General features: G+C 43.9%; 1 protein-coding gene across 1 annotated transcript; it reads left to right on the top strand.

The window, feature by feature from the left end:
* The first annotated feature begins 8,096 nt into the window (after window positions 1-8,096).
* CTDSP1 (CTD small phosphatase 1) lies at window positions 8,097-20,341 on the top strand. Its single transcript, XM_082259982.1, has 4 exons — window positions 8,097-8,225; window positions 9,189-9,281; window positions 12,269-12,454; window positions 20,069-20,341. The coding sequence occupies exons 2-4, from the start codon at window positions 9,234-9,236 to the stop codon at window positions 20,195-20,197; spliced, it is 363 nt and encodes a 120-aa protein (XP_082116108.1). The 5' UTR covers window positions 8,097-8,225; window positions 9,189-9,233; the 3' UTR covers window positions 20,198-20,341.
* Window positions 20,342-25,294: the final 4,953 nt, after the last annotated feature.

Here is a 25,294-nt window from a genome sequence, read left to right as displayed (position 1 = left end):
GGGACACATGGGGGCCCATGATCTCTTATTGCCCGGGGGCCCCATGAGTTGTCAGTCCGCCCCTGAACTGGATGGACTATTGTCTTTATTCAACCTCAACTACTATGTAACTATGTAACTATGAGGGGGGATTTATGCTTAGGAGTAAGCATGCAGATTAGTGCTTAGTGTTTTTGTGGGGGAAAATTTTGATGACACATAATGTCCATACATGGGGGGGGGATGACAGTTTGGCATATTCGCCCTGGACTCTAGAAGATCTTGTCCAGGCACTGATTGGAGGAGAGGGAGAGCGTCCCTTTCAGATCATCTGTTCCAGTGTTTTGGCAGAAGACCAGATCATGTTAACCATTGCAGCACTAGAATTTTAGAGCCAGGAAGAGGAAGGGCATTCCTAGAGTGAAGATTTCACCTGGATCCAACTGCCTGCACAATTTATTTATTACAGGTACTTCTATGGTGCCATCCATTTACGCAGTGCTTTACATATACTGTATATTGTATATACATACTAGGGCCATTTTTTTACAGGAGCAAATGAACCTACAGGCATGTCTTTGGAGTGGTACATTCTGTATTACATATAAGTGATGTGACTAAAACTGTAGGGATTAAACATTTATTCATTTATTTCTCTTTCGTTCATTGACAGACACAGCTCCTGATCTTCTTAACCATTGGGTTATACTGCCCCCTACAGGAGTAGGACAGGGCAGAAAAAAAAGTCTGGCTACGCCTATGGGCAGTCCCAGGAGGTATACTCCCTCTCTCTGGTATAGGTAATTTTTTCTGCCTAGTCAGGAGTAGGGACCTAGTTCCTTGCTTTGATCTCTGGTCCTGGTCATTTTTTCCTTTTTAGATAGAATTTTTTCTCCTGGATTTTTTCCTGTGAGATCTACAATCAACTGCCGGACAGGGTGACGGGCTGGATAATCTAGATCCAGTGGTCACCCCAGTCTGGCCAGCAAGTGCACCTAGACCTCAGCTCCGCGCTAGGTCAGCCGCGACATAGCCCCACCGGACAGCGGTTGGCCTGCAAAGTTAAACACCTCTCGAGGTCGCATACGACTGGGTCCCGGCGCAAGTCGCAGCATTCCTCCTGCTTGACAGCCCCCCCCCCATTTTGTTAGAGAGGAGGTTTTGTCTGGAGCGGTGCTCGTCTGATTCCTGGTATGGTAAGTGATTGTCCCCCTCTCCTTCTGGAGGGTTTTGGGGTGGACATGGGCCCCTCCTGGGTTCCCTTCCTTCCTGTTAGGCACCCCCTTTATCGGTCTGGTGGTGCCTGTGGGCCATATCGTGTCCCCCCTTTACTGACGCTGGTGAGGTGGGCTGGCCTTGTCCACAGCCTGGGGTGGGGGGAGGGTGCTTTGCATGGCAATGAGAGCAGGGAGGGGTGTGCGATTGGTGGTGGGGGGGGCTGTACCTGGTGGGGGCTCCTGGCAGGAGCTACCCTTTTTGCCTGTCCAATTTTCTGAGGCCTAGGGATCCCTCCTGGGTCCCTGGGAGCCTCGTGGTGCCACGCAGGCTCGCCATTTTCTTGTAGCCTGTGTGCTTAATGCACAACGGCCATGTTTGTGTAGTCCGGCGGTCATTTTTCGGTGGTTTGCCAATAAAAATAGCGGCAGCCACGTCAGTGGAGCCCTCTGGGTTGCGATTTCCACGGTGGGAGCCCCTCCTCATCCCTCCCCTGGTGCTGACTCCTGGATCTTTTTGTTTCCTGATGGCCGTTCGTGAAGTGCAGATTCTCCTGGTAGCTGCGGTGCCTGGTTTCTGCGGGGCGTTGAATCTGGTGGGGTCCTCTCCCTCTCTACTAAGGACCGATTGGTGCTCTATGACTGGCAGCCAGGTTGGCTGCCAGAGCGGTGGGGGTTGTCCCTTAGCAGTGTTTTACACTTTTTTTGTGGGGTCCCCCTGGTGACTCATGGAGTTTTCTGGAGCACATCTCCCCACCTGATCCCATGCCCCTCCATCAATGAACTGATGGCGGTCCTGGAGTCCTTGGTGTCCTGGGTGGAGGTGGCTTTTGGGCGAGGGGCTGGCAAAAAGCCCCCCCCCCCCCCCCCCCCCGCCTTCCCCTGCCTCATCTGTCTCATCGGATCCTGAACCTGATATTCGGCCGCCTTGGACGTGGGTCACCCAGCTGGGTCTGGGACCACGCGCCTTGAATCCTCAGATAGTGAGGAGGATTCCTCTACTTCTGCAACCGCATACGAAAAGGCACTGGTGGACGCACTGATTGTAGCTGTGCGTGAGAGCTTAAAGATGAAAGACGCAGCTGAAGCTGCGATAGAGGTGCAGGTTCCCTTTGGCATTCACAAGCCATCCAGAGCGGATAAGGTGTTCCCTTTCCCCTCCTATTTTGACAGAATTGTCACTAAATAGTGGGGACAACCAAAGCGTCCCCTTGGCATTTCTAAGCGATTTTGCTAGGCGATACCCCTATGAGGAGTCCCTTCTTAATAATTGGACCCTCCGGTTTCCAGATTGAACAAGGCAACCATGATTCTGGTTGAAGAGTCCCTGACCTTTAAGGACCCAGCTGACAGAAAGGCGGAGGCTGAGGACCGCAATATGTACACCCTGGTTGGTTCGGCCGATAATCACCATTGCCCTGGTGTCGCAGGCTCTGACGGAATGGGCTAGGCTTTTGTGCCGTAACCTGGAGGGGGAGTAGCTCCCCCGGCCTTTGCTGAGCTGTCTCCCCTAGTGGCTCAGCTCTCTGTTTCGGCAGTAGTCCTTCGGTGTGACTTTTGACTCAAATGCTGGTCTGCGGACCAGACTTCTAAAAAGGCCTTGATTGATCTTCCCTTTCAAGATGATCGCCTGTTTGGTGCTACCCTGCTTGACACCATTAAAGGTCTCACAGTGGGGAAGATTACCTTTCTTCCACAGGCTACTGAGGGCAAGGACCCTGGTCATAGACGGGGGCCCTCCTAATCGGCTCATAAGAAGTTTCTTTCATCCCTCAGGGTTGACTGACAATGTATCTGAGCCCTTTGGGGCCTCCTCTGGAGGATCCAAGAGAACTTGGGTCTGGCAAGTCAAGAGCGGGCTTCTCCAGACCCGTGGCCAAGGCCCTTTCAGCATGAAGGTGCACCCTCACCCGTATCTAGGGTGGGGGGATGTCATCGCTGGTTCTTGGGACAGGTGGACTCGCCTGGTACAAGTCAGATGGGTCCATGAGGTCCTTCGGTCCAGCAAGATCGAGTTTCGTTCTTATCCTCCAGTAAGGTTCTTCCTTCCAACGTGCGACTGTCCCCGGTCCGATTACAGGCTCTTTTTGGGGAGATGCAAGACCTTTTACTTTATAGGGTGATGGTCCCGGTTCCAACTTCGGAACGTTTTCAGGGGTTTTTACTCAAACCTATTTACAGTCCCCAGGAAGGAAGGCAAGGTGCGTCCAATTCTGGATCTCAAGGAGCTGAACTGCTTTGTGCAGGTGCAGAAGTTCAGAATGGAGTCCGTTGGCACGATGGTGGCTTCCCTGGATTTTTCTTGCCTCCATCAACATCAAGGACGCTTACCTTCACATTCCAATATGTTTCGGTCACCAGCACTTCCTCCGCTTTGCTGTGGGAGAGGAGCATTATCAGTTTGTGGCATTACCCTTTGGTCTCGCTTCTGCTCCTTGGGTCTTCACGAAAGTTTTGGCCTCGGTGCTAGCATTGTTACGCTAATGGGGAATCGCGGTACTGGGTTACTTGGACGACCTCCTTCTGTGAGAAGAGTCTCCTACTGCTCTGGTGGAAAACCTGGAAATCAGCATACGAGCTTGAGGGTGTTTGGCTGGATTCTGAATTTCAGAAGTCTGTTCTGGTTCCATCCACAAAGCTGGATTATCTGGGTCTGACTCTGGACTTGGCCTTAGCCAGAGTGCTCCTTCCTCTGGACAAACTCCAGAAACTGCAGGCTGTAATTCGTCTCCTGCTGTCCAGCCGATGGTACTTGCATGTGGGTGCTGGGCCAGATGGTATTTACCTTCAAGACAGTTCTGTTTGCACAGTTCCATATGAGGTCCCTGCAAGGGAGATTTTGGCCAAATGGGACCAGAATCCACAGTCTCTGGACAGTCTGATCCGGCTGAGCTGGGGAACGAAAGAGTTCCTGATATGGTGGCTTCGTTCTTCAGCGCTTTGGCTGGGCAAATCCTTCCTCCCCTTTTATTGGACAGTGGTCACCGCGGATGCCAGCCTGTCCGGCTGGGGAAGCGTCCTCTGCAAAAGTTCTGCTCAGGGGGTCTGGACACTGGAAGAGTCCAGACTACCGATCAATGTCTTGGTACTCCGAGCGATCAGACTGTGCCTGGAACATTGGACGGATCGTCTTCAGGGATGTCCAGTGCACATTCAATCGGACAATGCCACGGCCGTGGCTTATGTCAATCACCAAGGGGGCACAAGAAGTGTTCTGGTGGCTCTGCAGGTAGCTGGCATTCTAAGGTGCACAGAAGGGTTCGTTCCAGCCCTCTCCGCTGTACACATTCCCAGAATGGAAAACTGGCAGGCAGATTACCTCAGTCAGCAGGCGTTGGACCAACGGGCGTGGTCCCTTTCTCCGGAGGTGTTTCATCATTTGTGTCTCCGGTGGGGCATCCCGAGGTGGATCTGTTGGTGTCCCGAGTCAGCAGAAAGGTGTAGAGGTTTGTGGCTCGGTTACGGGATCCTCTGGCAGACGCCACGGATGCGCTGGTGGCCCCATGGGGTCAGTATCGTCTAATTTACGCCTTCCCTCCTCTCAAGCTTCTGCCAAGACTTCTAAACAGGATCAAGGTAGAAGGGATTCCGGTCATCTTAGTGGCCCTGGACTGGCCTCGCCGGGCTTGGTATGCCGATCTGGTGCGGCTGGTCGCCGACGTTCCTTAGAAGCTTCCTCTCAGGGAGGATCTGCTGTCCCAAGAACCAATCTTCCATCCTGCTTTAAAGTCGCTGGCTTTGACGGCTTGGCTGTTGAATGCCAGGTGCTGATGGATAGAGGTTTGTCTGAGTCGATGATTCCAACACTGTTAAAAGCTAGGAAATCTACTTCTAGAAAGATCTACCATCGTATGTGGAAGACATACATTGCATGATGTGAGTCTCTTGGGGTTCATCCTTGCTCTTTTTTCAGTGGCTCGGATCTTGACCTTTCTTTGAGCAGAAACTGGCCTTGAGTACTATCAAGGGTCAGATGTCGGCCTTAGCAGTCTTCTTTCAACAGCCCTTGGCCACATACTCCTTGGTGCGTACTTTTCTTCAGGGAGTTAGGCACTTAACCCCTCCAGTGCGGTCTCCATTGCTGCCTTGGGACCTCCATTTGGTGCTCTCAGTTCCCCAGAAGCCTCCTTTTGAGAACCTTCAGGAGATTCCCCTGCTTACGCTGTCCCGGAAGGAGGCCTTTTTGGTGGCTTTCACCTCCTGCACGCAGGGTGTCGTTCACCTTACTTGGTGGTTCACAGTGATCAGGTGGTTCTTCGCACCTGTCCGTCTTTCCTTTCTCAGGTTGTCTCTGATTTTCATTTGAAAGAAGACATTGTGTTGCCTTCCCTGTGTCTGTGTCCCAGGCCAACACATCCGAAGGAAATTGCTTTGCATGCCTTGGAGGTGGTCTGGGCGATTAGGATGTACCTGGCAGCTATGGAGTCTTTTAGGAAATCAGACTCACTACTTGTGCTTACGGATGGGCCCCGGAAAAGGTTGTCCGCTTCTTCTGCGACCATTTCCAGATGGATCAGGCAGACAGTGATTCAGGCCTATTCCATCAAGGGTCCGGTTCCTCCTTTCCCTGTCAAGGCGCACTCTACTCGGGCGTTCAGTGCTTCCTGGGCCTTCCGTCATCAGGCGTCAGTGACGCAGGTTTGCAAGGCGGCCACCTGGTCGTCAGTGCACACTTTCACAAAGTTCTATAAAGTCGATGTGTTGGCATCTGCGGATGCTTCCTTTGGCCACAAGGTTTACAGGCTGCTGTTTAAAGAACCTGATCCTCTTTGAGGGTGTATTGATTTTCTAGGTGAGCTCCAGTTGTTTTGGTTGAGCTCCTGTTTACCTGGTTGGCTATAGTTAGCCTTGGGAATTTCTTTTTCGCTATTCCCACCCCTCAACACTGCTTTGGGACGTACCAATGGTTAAGAAGATCAGGAGCTGTGTCCATCAATGAACGGAAGAGAAAATGGGATTTTTGACTTACCGTAAAATCTATTTCTCTGATGTCCATTAACGGGCACAGCACCCACCTCTCTGTGGAGTTGTAATTGTTCTGACACTGCTTGTAACAAAACTGAGTACCTATAGCAGAGAGAGGGAGTATACCCCTTGGGACAGCCCATAGGCGTAGCCAGACCTTTTTTCTGCCTCGTGTCCTACTCCTGTAGGGGGCAGTATAACCCAATGGTTAAGAAGATCAGGAGCCGTGTCCATAAATGAACACCAGAGAAATGGATTTTACGGTAAGTCAAAAATCCAATTTTTATTATTTTATTAATTCATTTTATATTTATAGATATTTAATATTTATTATTTTATTTATATTTAATATTTATTTGTATTCACATTTAAAATGAAAATAGTGCGTTGTATGTTAAATAAAGACATTTCTGGAATATGTTGTGTATCTATATTTGTTACTTTACAAAATCCCCTCCAAAGTTTTTTATCAATATTGCACATCATGAGACATCTTCAATTGTACATCCAAATGCTATAAACTGTTTACATCCAAATCTGCCACGCATCAATACATTTGTTGCAACATCCCCCCCCCCCCCCCCAATTGGGAAAAAGGTTTTTAATAAATTTTTGTTTGTGGGTTCAAAGTATAACTAAAGGCAAAAGTAATTTTTTTTTAGTTTTGGACAGGGTTAAGATGGATTAGAACACCTGGTTTTTACTGCAACCTCTGCCCCCGATAGGGAAATTAACCCTCTCTATTTGTCCGGTTTACTGTTATCATCTAAAATGAAAGTAAGAGAAAATCCCATGCTTTGGGTTGTCCCCAGAACAATAATAGAAGGAATATTGTCCAATGGGGACACTAGTTCAGGTACCCTTGGGGTCCCAAGGAATTCCCCTAATTTTCTGGGATTTCCTCTCGCTTCCTGTTTTGGCTATGAGACAGGAAGTGAGGGCTAATCTCGCCAGTGGGACACAGATGGCAAAAAAAACTGTTAGAGGTTATAACTAGTGATCGACCGATATCGTTTTTCTAGTGCCGATACTGATACCGGTATTTTGGTCATCGGATATCGGTATCGGCCGATATTGGCCGATATTTTCGGACATTTAAAACATTTTTATTTATTTTTCGCAGGTACTCTGGTGGAGGGATCTGGGGGTCTAAAAGACCCCAAACCCCTCCTCTGCACTTAAAAGCATTCAAAACGCCAAGTTTGGTTGTTTTGAATGCTCGCATTTTTTTTAATTTGCCGCTGAGTACCCGGAAGTGATTTTATGACATCACTTCCGGGTTTTTTACAAGGAGACCCAATCAGAGCTGAATGCGGCTTTGATCGGGTCTTCTCTTCGGTGGCCATGCAGGTAGGATGCCCGGGTCTCCGGAAGGCGGGCAAGCTGCGGAAGGCGGCGGGGGGGGGGGTGTCCCCCCTCCCGATCCTTGTAATGACAGCCGAGCGGCTTCTCAGCCGCATCGGTTGTCATTACAAGACAGCCGACCGTCAGCTATGGATGCTGGTACTGGGGTGATGCCTCTAGCTGCAGGCATCACTCCGGTATGGCACTTTCCCGAAATCGGCAATATCGGTAACTTCCGGGGCCGTTTCCGATATATCGGTGAAAGTGCATATCGACCCCCAATATATTGGCATTGCCAATAATCGGTCGATCCCTAGTTATAACCCTCCCTTACTTTATCCAAAATGGAAAAAACACAGCGTTTGCCTATAGTTCTGCTTTAAAACCTCTTTAATAAGGAGGATTGTAAAGTATAATTTGCTACTCAAGTCCTGGTCATTGCCATTTAAAGTCCCATTCTCTAGGGGAATCTGTTTTTTGGTCTATCATCAAGGGATGTTGGCAATTTCCAGGATAACCACCGAATCCGAATCCTTTTTTCTAAAGTATAATTTGAGTTTATGGATTCTGCCTTCAAAAGGATCACCTCTGCCCCCCACAGGCCAATGTTACGCATCGCCTCCCCTTGTTTTACCCTCCCGTAACATCTCTGATTTCATTTTGCAGCCAGTCAACAATGCTGATTTTATCATTCCTGTAGAGATTGATGGAACAGTTCATCAGGTAAATACATTTGTTTTCTTTCTTATCGTTTGATTGCCAATTTCTCTATTTTTTTCTCTCTCTGGCTAGGTTTGGTGCTTTAATCCAGCGCTGTTCAGTGATTCTGGGATCCTCGGGCCTAAGCACCGCCTTCCCCTCCAGGCTGGTGCTGGATTCAAGTAATCCAGGATAGGCTGTGACTTCCCCTTTCAGCCTATTCTTGATTACTTGCGGCCAGCGCCGTCCTTAGACGCCAGGATTCGATGTGAAGCAGGAGTGCAGTTTTGGAGACAGAGCAGCATGTATGGCCAATGAGTTCTTCAACGTTACAAAAATGTCATTGTTTGTTTTTGATTTCTTGGTGTAGCCTTTTGTGCCTCTTTCATTGTTAGTTTTTGGTTAGACTGCACACACTTCTTCCCTCTTGTGAAGACAGGTAGGGAAGTATCCGACAAGGCCACATTATCTACTATGTAGCTAAACAAGTAACTCCAGATAGAGCCAAAGACTGGCAATGGTTTGGCTCTCATTCTGTGACCAGCTGGAGTAAAAATCCATCACAATCACTAAACTCATTTCACTCTTTGACCTTCGTGTGTAAAAGTCCATCACTGTGTCACACAAATTAGCCCCCAGCCTTCCCCTTGCTGCCTGATGTTTAGGGACCTGCAAGAACATTGCACTGAACAGATTAATCACTGGAGGATAGAAGACTGAGGAGGTGCCTGCAGCAAGCATGTGCCATGCTTCTTCCAAGATCCTACTCTCAGGTTTACCTTGACAGACTGTTCATAGGTACAGTTACCAGACTGAAGCTCATAGACTGCCTTTTATTGATAAAGGATACTGTTTTATTGATTATACTGCTGCTGTATATTGTTACATGACAATACTTTATACATACATATATGTAAAGTGACTAATCAATACTTTAGCCAATATCCTACCATGGCCTTCATAATGGCCTCCCTTCTTCCCCACCAGGTGTATGTGTTGAAGAGGCCCCACGTGGACGAGTTTTTAAAAAGAATGGGTGAAATGTTTGAGTGCGTCCTCTTTACTGCCAGCCTGGCCAAGGTAAGCTGAACCCATTGGGTGCCCAGTGGGTTGTCTAATCTGATAACCCAAGTGACTCCTGGGCTGTACATGTGTTAGTTCTAGGGTTAGTTAGTAGCATTTTCTTACATGCAAAAATTTTCCAAGATTTGGAAGCTTTCTGTATGGGTAGTCAACATTATTTCCCATCTAGACCTGCTTCATTGAAACCAGGCAGATCGCCCTCATTCTGTTGTTGGTAGATTCTGTTGGTTGGCTTGACCGATTCCTTGCTCGTAACCCATTGTGCGTGTTCAAGGTGAGGATTGAGACCACCACTGGACAATACACCCACCAGATGCATAGACCTGAGAGTTACGAAGAGGTCAGAAGCACTTCTACGGTCAATAGCTGCAGATGAATTTTCCCAATGAGAAAGAAGACTGGTGGTGTCCTCTTTCATCTGGTGGCTTCTCAAGACCAACTCCTCACAGAAGGATCCATGGGAGAAAACAAAGTAAAACAACGAAATGATCTGTCTGCGAAGGTTCTCCTTTATCCAGGTCATAGTGGACTGTATCTAGTAGTAGTTTGTCTAGTAGTAGTTAGTCACATTCAGCTGGACTTGTTCTGTAATGTTGAAGACGTTTCATAGCTTCTCTAAAGCACTTCCTCAATTCTTAAATTTCAGAAATTTTAGTTTCTTGACACTCCTTAGAATAAAAGAAGTGGATTGGAGAAGCTACGAAACATCTTCAACATTACTCAATGTTATGAAATGTGCAACATCTTTAGTGACAGTAACTGAGAAATTATAGGAAAAAATCCTATAACAATGTTGGGCTTTAATGGCACTGGCATGAGAAAAAATTCTTATATGTAAAAAACTGAATATTTGCACAATATTTTAAAAACATATTGTGCATATACACATAGTTTTAAAATCAGGTCACCAGTGCTCCAAATAAGGGACCTGGTACAACACGTACCCCAAATGGACCAAGACACAGGCATTTGTGCAGAATAACTTATAAACAGTAAATAGAAGTGTGTTGGTCCCAATCCATAGGTCAACGTGTTTCGCCTACTGCGTGGCTTCCTCAGGACCATAACATGCGGGGTAATAAAATCCAAGAAGAATCCTAGGAATTACGGGTTCATCCACATCATACTTCCAGTAGACATTTTATCTCTGTGGAGGGACATCTTCATCTTTACCCTTGCCATTTTCCAGAGAGGGACGATCCGATACATATATCACATTGCGATTGTAATCCAGTTACGAACATCCGAGTTACGAGCAACTCCTACATACGAACGGACATCAATGCTGGCCGCTTGTGCTTCACACTGGTCCCGGATACCACTGAGCAGCCATCTTGCAGCACCGGACACATCCTACACTGCAGTACTGCATGGCCACAAGAGCCCCAGATAACACGACTGCAAGCCCAGAAGCGCCCGTAAAATCTCGCATCCCTGCACAGACTGTAGTTACACTTAAAAATGCACTGTTTCGACTTACAAACAAACTCGACTTAAGAACAAACCTACAGTCCCTATCGTGGTCGTAACCCAGGGACTGCCTGTATTTTGCTCTCAAGGCCTGCTGTGGTCAACCAATTGGTGGGCGTTTTGCATTGACACCATTACTCCTCATCTACTGATATAGAGCCTTTCCCTTATTAATAGTAAGACCCCCCTCCCCCCCCCCCCATATCTATATTGGAACACCTTATGTCACCTTGCCACCTGGGGGACCAGTGTGTGTTAGTGGTGGGACACCCTCAATACTCCTATGTTTGCCCAAGAGACTGGTTATGTACATTGACTTCCCGCTTTCTTGGATTTTGTTTTCCCACGTTATAGTCCTGAGGAAGCCACGCAGTAGGTGAAACATGTTGACCTATGGATTGGGACTGACACACTTCGATCTACTTTTTCTACATGAATGCCTGTGCCTTGGACCATTTAGGGTACATGTTGTACCAGGCCCCTTATTTGGAGCATTGGTGACCTGACTTTTAAACTATGAATTTATGCACAATATGTTTTTAATATATATTGTAAATAACGATTCCTTTTTTTTACATATAAGGATTTTGTTTCATGCCAGTGCCAATAAAGTCTAACATTGTTAAAGGATTTTTACCTATAATTTCTCTGGTCTTCCAAATTACAGAACAAGTTAAATTGAATGTGACCAACTCCTACTAGACAAACCAATAACAATCGCACTCTTAGTTTTTGCTTTGTTTTATCATGTAGATCTTTGAATTTGGAGTTGAGCTTGAGAAGCCCCCAGATGATAGGGTAAGATGATGGGGTACACCACCAGGTTAATTTCTCATCAGTGCTGAAGCTCTTCTGACCTCTTGGTAACTCTGAGGTCTAGGTATCCAATGAGCGTATTGTATTGCCTCGTTTTTCGTCTTTAACTGGTACAATGGGTTATAAGCAAGAAATCGTGCAAGTGCCGCAGCTAGATCAGTGGTTGTAAACCTCAGACATGAAATATAAACAAAGCCTATCCCTCTCTAGCTGCATTTGCCCATTGATGGGCCCTTAGGGCAATCACAGATGACACATCTTGCAGCTGAATTGTTAAATGACTACTTACCTGTCCTTGTAGAGTCACTCCTTCACCAAAGATGTCTCTCCTACTGCTCCCTTACTAGAGACATGTTGCAGATTTTCAGTCCCCCTCACCCAGGCGATTCTTCTGCTGGTCATGTGTTGCTCTTCTGACATGGTCCTCACGCCAACAACATCTGCTTGTCCTCTCCTGCTGATCCCCATTGTTCACTTCTGAAGTACTAAAGGGTCTGTTTGCTCAGAGTTGTCCTTTAGAGTACGTCAATGCAAAAAAAATTGCAGTCTATGCACATTTCCTCATGTTTTATCCATATAAGGACCTAGCAAGCACTTCTAGTGGTATCTATACCAGACCAAAAGGCAGAAAATAAGAAGAGGTAATTGTTGGGGCTTACATACATTTTAATTATCTTCTCAATATCTCTTAATCACAGTACGCTGACCCCGTGGCGGATCTGCTTGACAAATGGGGAGCGTTCCGAGCCCGCCTTTTCCGGGAATCTTGTGCCTTCCACCGAGGGAATTACGTCAAGGATCTGAGCCGACTGGGGAGGGACCTGAATAAGCTGATAATTATTGACAATTCTCCGGCCTCCTATATATTCCATCCGGACAATGCGGTATGAGAGACCCGTACAGTTATACTCCCAGAACCATACAGTTATACTCCCAGAACCGTACATTTATATTACCGGAACCATACAGTTATACTCCCAGACCGTACATTTATATTCCCAGAACTGTACAGTTATACTCCCAGAACATTCCCAGAACCATACAGTTATATTCCCAGAACATTCCCAGAACCGTACAGTTATATTCCCAGAACCGTACAGTTATATTACCGGAACCATACAGTTATATTCCCAGAACTGTACAGTTATACTCCCAGAACCATTCAGTTATTCTCCTAGAGCCATACAGTTATATTCCCAGAACCATGCAGTTATACTCCCAGAACATTCCCAGAACCATGCAGTTATACTCCCAGAACCATACAGTTATTTTCCCAGAACACTTCCAGAGCCATACAGTTATACTCCCAGAACCATACAGTTATACTCCCAGCAGTTATACTCCCAGAACATTCCCCGAACTATGCAGTTATACTCCCCGAACTATGCAGTTATACTCCCCGAACTATGCAGTTATACTCCCCGAACTATACAGTTATACTCCCAGAACCATACAGTTATACTCCCAGAACATTCCCAGAACCATATAGTTATACTCCCAGAGCTACACAGTTTTACTCCCAGAACCATACAGTTTTACTCCCAGAACCATACAGTTTTACTCCCAGAACCATACAGTTTTGCTCCCAGAACCATACAGTTATACTCCCAGAACCATACAGTTATACTCCCAGCAGTTATACTCCCAGAACATTCCCCGAACTATGCAGTTATACTCCCCGAACTATACAGTTATACTCCCAGAACCATACAGTTACTCCCAGAACATTCCCAGAACCATATAGTTATACTCCCAGAGCTACACAGTTTTACTCCCAGAACCATACAGTTTTACTCCCAGAACCATACAGTTTTACTCCCAGAACCATACAGTTTTACTCCCAGAACCATACAGTTTTACTCCCAGAACCATACAGTTATTACTCCCAGAACCATACAGTTATTACTCCCAAGATACATACAGTTATACTCCCAGAACCATACAGTTATACTCCCAGAACCATGCAGTTATACTCCCAGAACATTCTCAGAACCATACAGTTTAGCTCCAAGAACCATACAGTTATATTCCCAGAACCATACAGTTATACTCCTAGAACCATACATTTATACTCCAAGAACCATACATTTATATATCCAGAACCATACAGTTATACTCCCAGACCCATGCAGTTATACTCACAGAACCATACAGTTTTTTTTCCCAGAACCATGCATTTATACTCCCAGACCAATACAGTTATACTCCCAGACCAATACAGTTATACTTCCAGAACCATACAGTTATACTCCTAGAACCATACAGTTTTTTTCCCACGAACATACAGTTATACTACCAGGCCAATACAGTTATAATCCCAGAACCATACAATTATACTCTCAGAACCATACACTTCTATTTCCGGAACCATACAGTTATATTCCCAGACCAATACAGTTATACTCCTAGAACCATACAGTTCTATTTCTGGAACCATACAGTTATACTCCCGGAACCATACAGTTATACCCCCAGACCCATACAGGTATACTCCTAGAACCATATAGTTCTACTCCCAGAAGCATACAGTTATATTCCCAGAAGCATACAGATATACTCCTAGACCAATAAAGTTATACTCCTAGAACCATACAGTTCTATTTCCGGAACCATACAGTTATACTCCTGGTACCATACAGTTATACTCACAGACCCATACAGTTATACTCCTAGAACCATACAGTTATACTCCTAGAACCATACAGTTATACTCCTAGAACCATACAGTTATACTCCTAGAACCATACATTTATATTCCCAGAACCATACAGTTATGCTCCTAGAACCATACAGTTTTTTCCCAAAACCATACAGTTATACTACCAGACCAATACAGTTATAATCCCAGAAACATACAGTTATACTCTCAGAACCGCACACTTCTATTTCCGGAACCATACAGTTATATTCCCGGAACCATACAGTTATAATCCCAGACCAATACAGTTATACTCCTAGAACCATACAGTTCTATTTCTGGAACCATACAGTTATACTCCTGGAACCATACAGTTATACTCCCGGAACCATAGAGTTCTATATCCACAACCATACAGTTATACTCCCAGACCCATACAGGTATACTCCTCGAACCGTATAGTTCTACTCCCAGAAGCATACAGTTATATTCCCAGAACCATAGAGTTATGCTCCTAGAACCATACAGTTTTTTCCCAAAACCATACAGTTATACTACCAGACCAATACAGTTATAATCCCAGAACCATACAGTTATACTCTCAGAACCATACACTTCTATTTCCGGAACCATACAGTTATATTCCCAGACCAATACAGTTATACTCCTAGAACCATACAGTTCTATTTCTGGAACCATACAGTTATACTCCCGGAACCATACAGTTATACTCCCAGAACCATACAGTTCTATATCCGCAACTATACAGTTATACCCCCAGACCCATACAGGTATACTCCTAGAACCATATAGTTCTACTCCCAGAAGCATACAGTTATATTCCCAGAAGCATACAGATATACTCCCAGACCAATAAAGTTATACTCCTAGAACCATACAGTTCTATTTCCGGAACCATACAGTTATACTCCTGGTACCATACAGTTATACTCACAGACCCATACAGTTATACTCCCAGACCCATGCAGTTATACTCACAGAACCATACAGTTTTTTTTCCCAGAACCATGCATTTATACTCCCAGACCAATACAGTTATACTCCCAGACCAATACAGTTATACTTCCAGAACCATACAGTTATACTCCTAGAACCATACAGTTTTTTTCCCACGAACATACAGTTATACTACCAGGCCAATACAGTTATAATCCCAGAACCATACAATTATACTCTCAGAACCATACACTTCTATTTCCGGAACCATACAGTTATATTCCCAGACCAATACAGTTATACTCCTAGAACCATACAGTTCTATTTCTGTAACCATACAGTTATACTCCTGGAACCATACAGTTATACTCCCAGAACCATACAGTTCTATATCCGCAACCATACAGTTATACTCCCAGACCCATACAGGTATACTCCTAGAACCATATAGTTCTACTCCCAGAAGCATACAGTTATATTCCCAGAAGCATACAGATATACTCCCAGACCAATAAAGTTATACTCCTAGAACCATACAGTTCTATTTCCGGAACCATACAGTTATACTCCTGGTACCATACAGTTATACTCACAGACCCATACAGTTATACTCCTAGAACCATACATGTATATTCCCAGAACTATACAGTTATACTCCCAGAGCAATACAGTTAAACTCCTAGAACCATACAGTTATACTCCTAGAACCATACAGTTATACTCCTAGAACCATACAGTTATACTCCTAGAACCATACATTTATATTCCCAGAACCATACAGTTATGCTCCTAGAACCATACAGTTTTTTCCCAAAACCATACAGTTATACTACCAGACCAATACAGTTATAATCCCAGAACCATACAGTTATACTCTCAGAACCGCACACTTCTATTTCCGGAACCATACAGTTATATTCCCGGAACCATACAGTTATAATCCCAGACCAATACAGTTATACTCCTAGAACCATACAGTTCTATTTCTGGAACCATACAGTTATACTCCTGGAACCATACAGTTATACTCCTGGAACCATACAGTTATACTTCCGGAACCATACAGGTATACTCCTCGAACCGTATAGTTCTACTCCCAGAAGCATACAGTTATATTCCCAGAACCATAGAGTTATGCTCCTAGAACCATACAGTTTTTTCCCAAAACCATACAGTTATACTACCAGACCAATACAGTTATAATCCCAGAACCATACAGTTATACTCTCAGAACCATACACTTCTATTTCCGGAACCATACATTTATACTCCCAGACCAATACAGTTCTATATCCGCAACTATACAGTTATACCCCCAGACCCATACAGGTATACTCCTAGAACCATATAGTTCTACTCCCAGAAGCATAAAGTTATATTCCCAGAAGCATACAGATATACTCCCAGACCAATAAAGTTATACTTCTAGAACCATACAGTTCTATTTCCGGAACCATACAGTTATACTCCTGGTACCATACAGTTATACTCCTGGTACCATACAGTTATACTCCTAGAACCATACAGTTATACTCCCAGAACCATACAGTTATATTGCCGGAAACATACAGTTATACTCCTAAAACCATACATTTATATTCCCAGAACCATACAGTTATGCTCCCAGAACCATACAGTTATACTCCTAGAACCAAACAGTTTTTTTTTTTCCCACAACCATACAGTTATACTACCAGACCAATACAGTTATAATCCCAGAACCATACAGTTATACTCTCAGAACCGTACACTTCTATTTCCGGAACCATACAGTTATATTCCCGGAACCATACAGTTATAATCCCAGACCAATACAGTTATACTCCTAGAACCATACAGTTCTATTTCTGGAACCATACAGTTATACTCCTGGAACCATACAGTTTTACTCCTCGAACCGTATAGTTCTACTCCCAGAAGCATACAGTTATATTCCCAGACCCATACAGGTATACTCCTCGAACCGTATAGTTCTACTCCCAGAAGCATACAGTTATATTCCCAGACCCATACAGGTATACTCCTCGAACCTTATAGTTCTACTCCCAGGAGCATACAGTTATATTCCCAGAACCATAGAGTTATGCTCCTAGAACCATACAGTTTTTTCCCAAAACCATACAGTTATACTACCAGACCAATACAGTTATAATCCCAGAACCATACAGTTATACTCTCAGAACCATACACTTCTATTTCCGGAACCATACAGTTATATTCCCAGACCAATACAGTTATACTCCTAGAACCATACAGTTCTATTTCTGGAACCATACAGTTATACTCCCGGAACCATACAGTTATACCCCCAGACCCATACAGGTATACTCCTAGAACCATATAGTTCTACTCCCAGAAGCATACAGTTATATTCCCAGAAGCATACAGATATACTCCCAGACCAATAAAGTTATACTCCTAGAACCATACAGTTCTATTTCCGGAACCATACAGTTATACTCCTGGTACCATACAGTTATACTCCTAGAACCATACAGTTATACTCCCAGAACCATACAGTTATATTGCCGGAAACATACAGTTATACTCCTAAAACCATACATTTATATTCCCAGAACCATACAGTTATGCTCCCAGAACCATACAGTTATACTCCTAGAACCAAACAGTTTTTTTTTCCCACAACCATACAGTTATACTACCAGACCAATACAGTTATAATCCCAGAACCATACAGTTATACTCTCAGAACCATACACTTCTATTTCCGGAACCATACAGTTATATTCCCAGACCAATACAGTTATACTCCTAGAACCATACAGTTCTATTTCTGGAACCATACAGTTATACTCCCAGAACCATACAGTTCTATATTCGCAACTATACAGTTATACCCCCAGACCCATACAGGTATACTCCTAGAACCATATAGTTCTACTCCCAGAAGCATACAGTTATATTCCCAGAAGCATACAGATATACTCACAGACCAATAAAGTTATACTCCTAGAACCATACAGTTCTATTTCCGGAACCATACAGTTATACTCCTGGTACCATACAGTTATACTCCCAGACCCATACAGTTATACTCCCAGACCCATGCAGTTATACTCACAGAACCATACAGTTTTTTTTTCCCAGAACCATGCATTTATACTCCCAGACCAATACAGTTATACTTCCAGAACCATACAGTTATACTCCTAGAACCATACAGTTTTTTTCCCACGAACATACAGTTATACTACCAGGCCAATACAGTTATAATCCCAGAACCATACAATTATACTCTCAGAACCATACACTTCTATTTCCGGAACCATACAGTTATATTCCCAGACCAATACAGTTATACTCCTAGAACCATACAGTTCTATTTCTGTAACCATACAGTTATACTCCTGAAACCATACAGTTATACTCCCAGAACCATACAGTTCTATATCCGCAACCATACAGTTATACTCCCAGACCCATACAGGTATACTCCTAGAACCATATAGTTCTACTCCCAGAAGCATACAGTTATATTCCCAGAAGCATACAGATATACTCCCAGACCAATAAAGTTATACTCCTAGAACCATACAGTTCTATTTCCGGAACCATACAGTTATACTCCTGGTACCATACAGTTATACTCACAGACCCATACAGTTATACTCCTAGAACCATACATGTATATTCCCAGAACTATACAGTTATACTCCCAGAGCAATACAGTTAAACTCCTAGAACCATACAGTTATACTCCTAGAACCATACAGTTTTACTCCTAGAACCATACATTTATATTCCCAGAACCATACAGTTATGCTCCTAGAACCATACAGTTTTTTCCCAAAACCATACAGTTATACTACCAGACCAATACAGTTATAATCCCAGAACCATACAGTTATACTCTCAGAACCGCACACTTCTATTTCCGGAACCATACATTTATACTCCCAGACCAATACAGTTATACTCCTAGAACCATACAGTTCTATTTCTGGAACCATACAGTTATACTCCCGGAACCATACAGTTATACTCCCAGAACCATACAGTTCTATATCCGCAACTATACAGTTATGCACCCAGACCCATACAGGTATACTCCTAGAACCATATAGTTCTACTCCCAGAAGCATACAGTTATATTCCCAGAAGCATACAGATATACTCCCAGACCAATAAAGTTATACTCCTAGAACCATACAGTTCTATTTCCGGAACCATACAGTTATACTCCTGGTACCATACAGTTATACTCCTGGTACCATACAGTTATACTCCTAGAACCATACAGTTATACTCCTGGTACCATACAGTTATACTCCTGGTACCATACAGTTATACTCCTAGAACCATACAGTTATACTCCCAGAACCATACAGTTATATTGCCGGAAACATACAGTTATACTCCTAAAACCATACATTTATATTCCCAGAACCATACAGTTATGCTCCCAGAACCATACAGTTATACTCCTAGAACCAAACAGTTTTTTTTTCCCACAACCATACAGTTATACTACCAGACCAATACAGTTATAATCCCAGAACCATACAGTTATACTCTCAGAACCGTACACTTCTATTTCCGGAACCATACAGTTATATTATATTATATTATACAGATGCCAGACATGTGTTCTTTCATGTAATGCTTTTAAAAGTAGATCTAAGGCAGGGTGCTGTGATCTACAGGAGCCTGCCGGCATCCCACCACAAAGTGATGGTATCAGTGGGTTTCAAAGTAGATATTTCCTACAAACAAAATTATTTTATTTAAAAATTATATATGCATGTTGACCAGGGTGGGAGACAAGGGAAGATATTATATGTGTATATTACATACTATATGTGGATTTTATTTGCTTTGTTTTTTTGCTTATTTTTCATCTTTATCTTAAGAGTTCACCCTACGCATTCCTCTTGCATTGCAGGTTCCGGTGATATCTTGGTTTGACGACATGTCCGACACTGAGCTCCTAGACCTTATACCCTTCTTTGAGAGATTAAGCAAGGTGGATGATGTATACAGCGTCCTAAAACAGCGCAGAACTGCCAGCTAATGACTTAGAATCGAGGATGGGTTTCTGTAAGAATGGTGGGCACTCCGGCTAACAATGCTGCTGGTCTGCAGAAAGCACAGGAGAGTCTCTACACCTCGTGACCTGAACACGCCGGCCTCGCTTCTCTCTGGTCTGGCCCCTCCTGTTCCCTACACCTGCCTTTTTTTAAATTGCATAAAGCCACAGCGCCAGTATGGTTTGTGGGTTTCTAATTGGCCGTTTCCATATCTAAATCACAAGTATTCCGAATTCCTTTTTTTATTTTTTTTTTATTTTGAACAATTCAGTCCATATTAGCTTGGTTGGAGAGCGAAAGCCCTCAACTCCTTGCCGTACACACCAAACCCACAACCCAATGAGGAATGGTTATTTGAACTCACAGAAGACGAGGAACTGAAACTTTTCATGAAAAACGCTTTTGAAATCACTCGACTTTAATTCTTTTTTTTTTTTTTCCTCCGGAAGACTTTTATTATTGATAAAAGAACTTTGCAATGGAAGAATACCTTAAACTTGAAGCTGCTCTTGTATTTCCTGGCCAATTAAAGCGACGGAAGTGGATGAAGCTATTTCGCCTTCCCAAAAACTTTTGACAAAAACCTTAAAAAAAAATTTAATTGATACATTTTTAGGTTAGAAAAATGAGACCTAATCTTTTTATTTTTTTAATTGTTTTTACTTGGGCCAAAATGCCCCTGGGAGTAGGTGCCACGGTCACCCAGTCCGCGATTATTGGTGTTTTTTTTTTTTTTTTGCTGTTTCTGGTATTGTCTGCGTTTTTTAGCGGCGTGTTCGGAGGCTGGTACATGCGTTTTTTGTTGATGGAGTAAGTGCAAGAGATCAAACACTGGTAGGCGCCCCTTAGGTGCTGGTCACAATTTGGGACCGGATTGGCAGCTGCGGAGGGCTGGAACGGTAGTGTTGGTGAAAAATTATGGAGGCTTGTAGGTGGACATTGTTTTAAAAAGTCGCGGTTTGTGTTCGGTTTTTTTTTCTCTTGCTGACAGAGTTAAACATATGTTTTTTTTTTTTTTTTTGGCATTCATTTCCATTGTGCCTATACACTATGAATCATTTAGGTTTTATTTTGTTGCAGAAAAAAATTTTACATATGCAAAAAAAAAAAAAACGCTCTACATATTAGTGCAGATTTCACATATTGTTCTTCAATACGTTTTTTGCTGAAAAAAATAAAAATCAGACAGTAAAGGGGACCATTAGAAGCGACGGCAGCGCGTTTTTTAGGTTCAGTTCCTGTAAAGACTTGAAAGTATTGAAAATTGTTAGGAAGCCACCAAAACAAGGGATGTGAATGTATGGACATAGGACTGGGTTTAGGACACAGTGTGCGCGCTGGGCTGCAACTCAGGTTATGAAACGCAATAGCGGTGGAAAATTTCTTTTGGGTTTAGAGAGATCTTAAGTGCCTTTTAATCTGATTTCCACCTATTCTACACACAGGAAGGGGGCTGAATGTTTACCATAGACTATTTAACTTGTATGTGCCCCCTACCGGTTAACGTGATCCTGTATCCAGGCTGTGGAAAGTAAATGAGCTTTAAAGCAGATCTCCAGCCCCTAGCCAAATTGCACTCCCTAAGACCCGCCCCCTTCCTACGACCCGCCCCCCTTCCTACAACCTGCCCCCCCTTCCTAAGACCTGTCCTCCTTCCTAAGACCCGCCCTTTTTCCTTACAGACATACCTTAATTCTATTCTCCAGTCTGCTGACATCATGGTTCCTTCCTCTTGTTGTCTAGCTGTGACGGCTGCCAGTACTATGAGCCCAGGCCAGCATGATCATGTACGCTAGGCGAAATTCATAGTAAGCCTAGTATCATTCAGCTCGGCAACAAGCGGCAATGGAGGGCCACAGTAGTTTGGAGGGGATGAATAATGCAGGAATGGAGGGGGGGTAAAAATGTTCTGCTTTTAAACAAGCTCCCAGTGACCTCTGTAGCTGCATGCACTGTGGAGTAATTCATCCTCAGAAATTACAATAGAGCAGAGTTCCCAAACTTTGGGACCCTTGAAAAAGATTCTCAGATCTCGGAGAACCCCTGAAATAGTTTTTTGATCTGCAGCTCATAGAACATTAGTGTGATTTATTGAGTTGTAGATAAAAGACCAAATATAGGAGTAAATCTTACTACTTTGCAGTTGTGCTCACTGCAATACCCGGAAGTCTGGTTTCTTTGCTTGGCCAATGAGCTGCGACTGGAGATTCGCCACCACGCAGTCGACGCAAACAGAGGGGATTCTCGTGATATCATTGACCTTATATAGGTACATGGCCATTTTAGGTCAATGTTATTGACCTGATATGACTTTGTGGCTATATTGGGTCAATGATGTCGCAAGAACACCCGTCCGTTTGTATGCGTGCAGCTGCAGGAGGGGAAGTCTCCAGCCCTGTAGTTCATTGCCCCAGCAGTGAAAACTAACTTCCAGGTTCAGGTTGAACCCACACCGCCGACGCACACAGAGGGGATTCTCGTGACATCATTGACCTTATATAGGCACATGCCCATTTTAGTTCAATGTTATTGACCTATTAGGACCACGTGGCCATATTGGGTCAATGTTGTCACAAGCATCCCCGCCCGTTTGTATGTGTGCAGCTGCAGGAGGGGAAGTCTCCAGCCCTGTAGTTCATTGCCCCAGCAGTGAAAACTAACTTCCAGGTTCAGGTCGAAAGCACACAGCCGACGCACACAGAGGGGATTCTCGTGACATCATTGACCTTATATAGGCACATGCCCATTTTAGTTCAATGTTATTGACCTAATAGGACCATGTGGCCATATTGGGTCAATGATGTCACAAGCATCCCCGCCCGTTTGTATGTGTGCAGCTGCAGGATGGGCAGTCTCCAGCCCCATAGTTCATTGGCCCAGCAGTGACAACTAACTTCCAGGTTCAGGTTGAAAGCACATAGCCGACGCACACAGAGGGGATTCTTGTGACATCATTGACCTTATATAGGCACATGGCCATTTTAGGTCAATGTTATTGACCTAATAGGACCACGTGGCCATATTGGGTCAATGGTGTCACAAGCATCTTCGTCTGTTTGTATGTGTGCAGCTGCGGGATGGGCAGTCTCCAGCCCCATAGTTCATTGGCCCAGCAGTGACAACTAACTTCCAGGTTCAGGTCGAACCCCTAGCTCATCCTTACCAGTCTATTCAGTTAATGTGCTCAATAGTCACTCCTTACTCAGTTCCACATAGAAATCAGAGAATCCTACTGTTCCCAGGGGGAACCTTAATTTCCCAGACCCCGTTCCTTCAGCATTCTCTGTAACACATACAGCTGCAGTTGCTCCTCTTGCTCACAAGACTGCTTTCTTCCCACGCTGCTGGCTCTATGAAGACTACGCCTCTCACTCCTCACTGCTCTCTTCTGGGGACATCATGAGCCAGAACTCCAAGAATACTGTTGGGCTGGTATCAATCTGATGGTCAGTACTTGAGTCTATGTATCGGGGCAATAAAGCAACCAATGAGCCAATATATAACCAAGTGGAAGGAAACAGAACCACTGGGTAGTTGTGGAACCCCAGTTGATAAACCCAGCAATAAAGACTCTGACTTGAGGTTGCAGCCTGTTCTTGAACCTATTAAAGCACCTGCCGATGGTCTTGGCAGGCTGCAAAGTCCCTGCTGCCATAGGAAGCAACAGGTAAGAAAGATGAGATTTCTGTGCCCCTGTTATGAATTTTGAGGAATCATTTCTCCACAGTGCCTGCAGCTACAGAGGTCAGTGAAGGTTTTTTTTTTTTTTTTTTTCTTTCTTTTCTTTTAAAGCCTCTTTACAGGTTTTTAGGAATACATTGAATATTTCAATGTTCATAGCCTGGCTACAGATCCACTTTATACTTTGAAACGGCCTTCACGAAAGCGCTCGTCTCTTGATTCAAAAGTGATGACTGTGCTGTCACTGGTTAATCGGTAAGCTGTATTCTTGGAACATAGGCTCAGTCTGCATTTTGCGTGGACGACTGGTTCTCTTAAGGCTTAACGAAAAAAAAAAAAAATATGTGCCTTCTTCCCACTGTTACAAGGTATATCAGTGATCTTAATCTGACCATTTTGCCTTTTTAAAACCCTAGAACAGTACCTTTTTATATATCTATAAATTCTATTTGAAGAGACTATATTTCAGAACTCACATTGAGAAGAATTTAACATTTTTATACGAGGTAATTGGCAAACGAGTATTGAGCATCGCTCCCTGTCCATTCTCTCTAACGTAGCTCCATCAGAAAGTTGCTGCACTTTGGTGAAGCGGAGCCACTGGCCTCCACCCCTGTCAGGACTACAGGGGACCCCGCCAGAGACAGTTCTGTGCACAGAATGTAACCACATTCGTGGTCCAAGCTACAGGACTTCTATATATATAAAGTGTTCATTTTTACTAGTGATTTCCTATAAGTGGCAACTTTTATATCAAGTGTTGTGCGGCGAGTGCTTTGTTGCAGTGTGCGGAGTCTCCACTGGGGGGCAGCGAAGAGATAGAAAAAATAAAAATAAAGTTAATGATTGTTTTAGCTATTCTTTATCATTCTATAAATATGTATATCTGTATATATGATTTTAGAGCGTTAGTAACATGAATAGAAATACTGGCATGCCTCTAGATCCAGTGTTGCCTTGTAGATGCACAAAGAGTACCTGTCACCCATGTCCCTGCTCAGCCAATCAGAAAGGTGTTATATTGCTCAGGCATACACAATGGGGTAAGTTCTCCCTGTCATGCTGCCTGGTCCAGTCTCTGGCCACCTTGGATCCTTGTGCTGGGTTCCCCTTTTAATGACTGAGGACCCCCATGATCCTCAAAGGAACACAAGAGACCATTCGAAGATTTAACTCTGGCATCTGCCTGAAATGTTCATATTTTAGGTGGAATGATCCTTTAAATTAATGCTATTTTCTACATTGGAATAGATCTGGCAATTCATTTATATTTTTTGGAACTCTGCTCACAGGTCCAACAACTTTAAGGCTCAATTTGAGCTAAAATAAGATTTTTTATAGATTTTTTAAAAGGACCACTAACACTTTTTTTTTTTCTCATTTTTAGAACTAAAGCAATA

This window comes from Pelophylax lessonae (assembly GCF_965119305.1).
Source record: "Pelophylax lessonae genome assembly, chromosome: 6".
Lineage (NCBI taxonomy): Eukaryota > Metazoa > Chordata > Amphibia > Anura > Ranidae > Pelophylax > Pelophylax lessonae.
Note: the sequence above shows the minus strand (reverse complement) of the source record. Positions and strands in the feature narration are given on the sequence as shown.

Coding starts and splice junctions, on each gene's coding strand:
- CTDSP1 (XM_082259982.1), top strand. CDS start 9,234: ATGGGTGAAATGTTTGAGTGCGTCCTCTTTACTGCCAGCCTGGCCAAG. Junction 9,282..12,268: donor TTACTGCCAGCCTGGCCAAG/GTAAGCTGAACC, acceptor TCTTAATCACAG/TACGCTGACCCCGTGGCGGA. Junction 12,455..20,068: donor TATTCCATCCGGACAATGCG/GTATGAGAGACC, acceptor CTTGCATTGCAG/GTTCCGGTGATATCTTGGTT.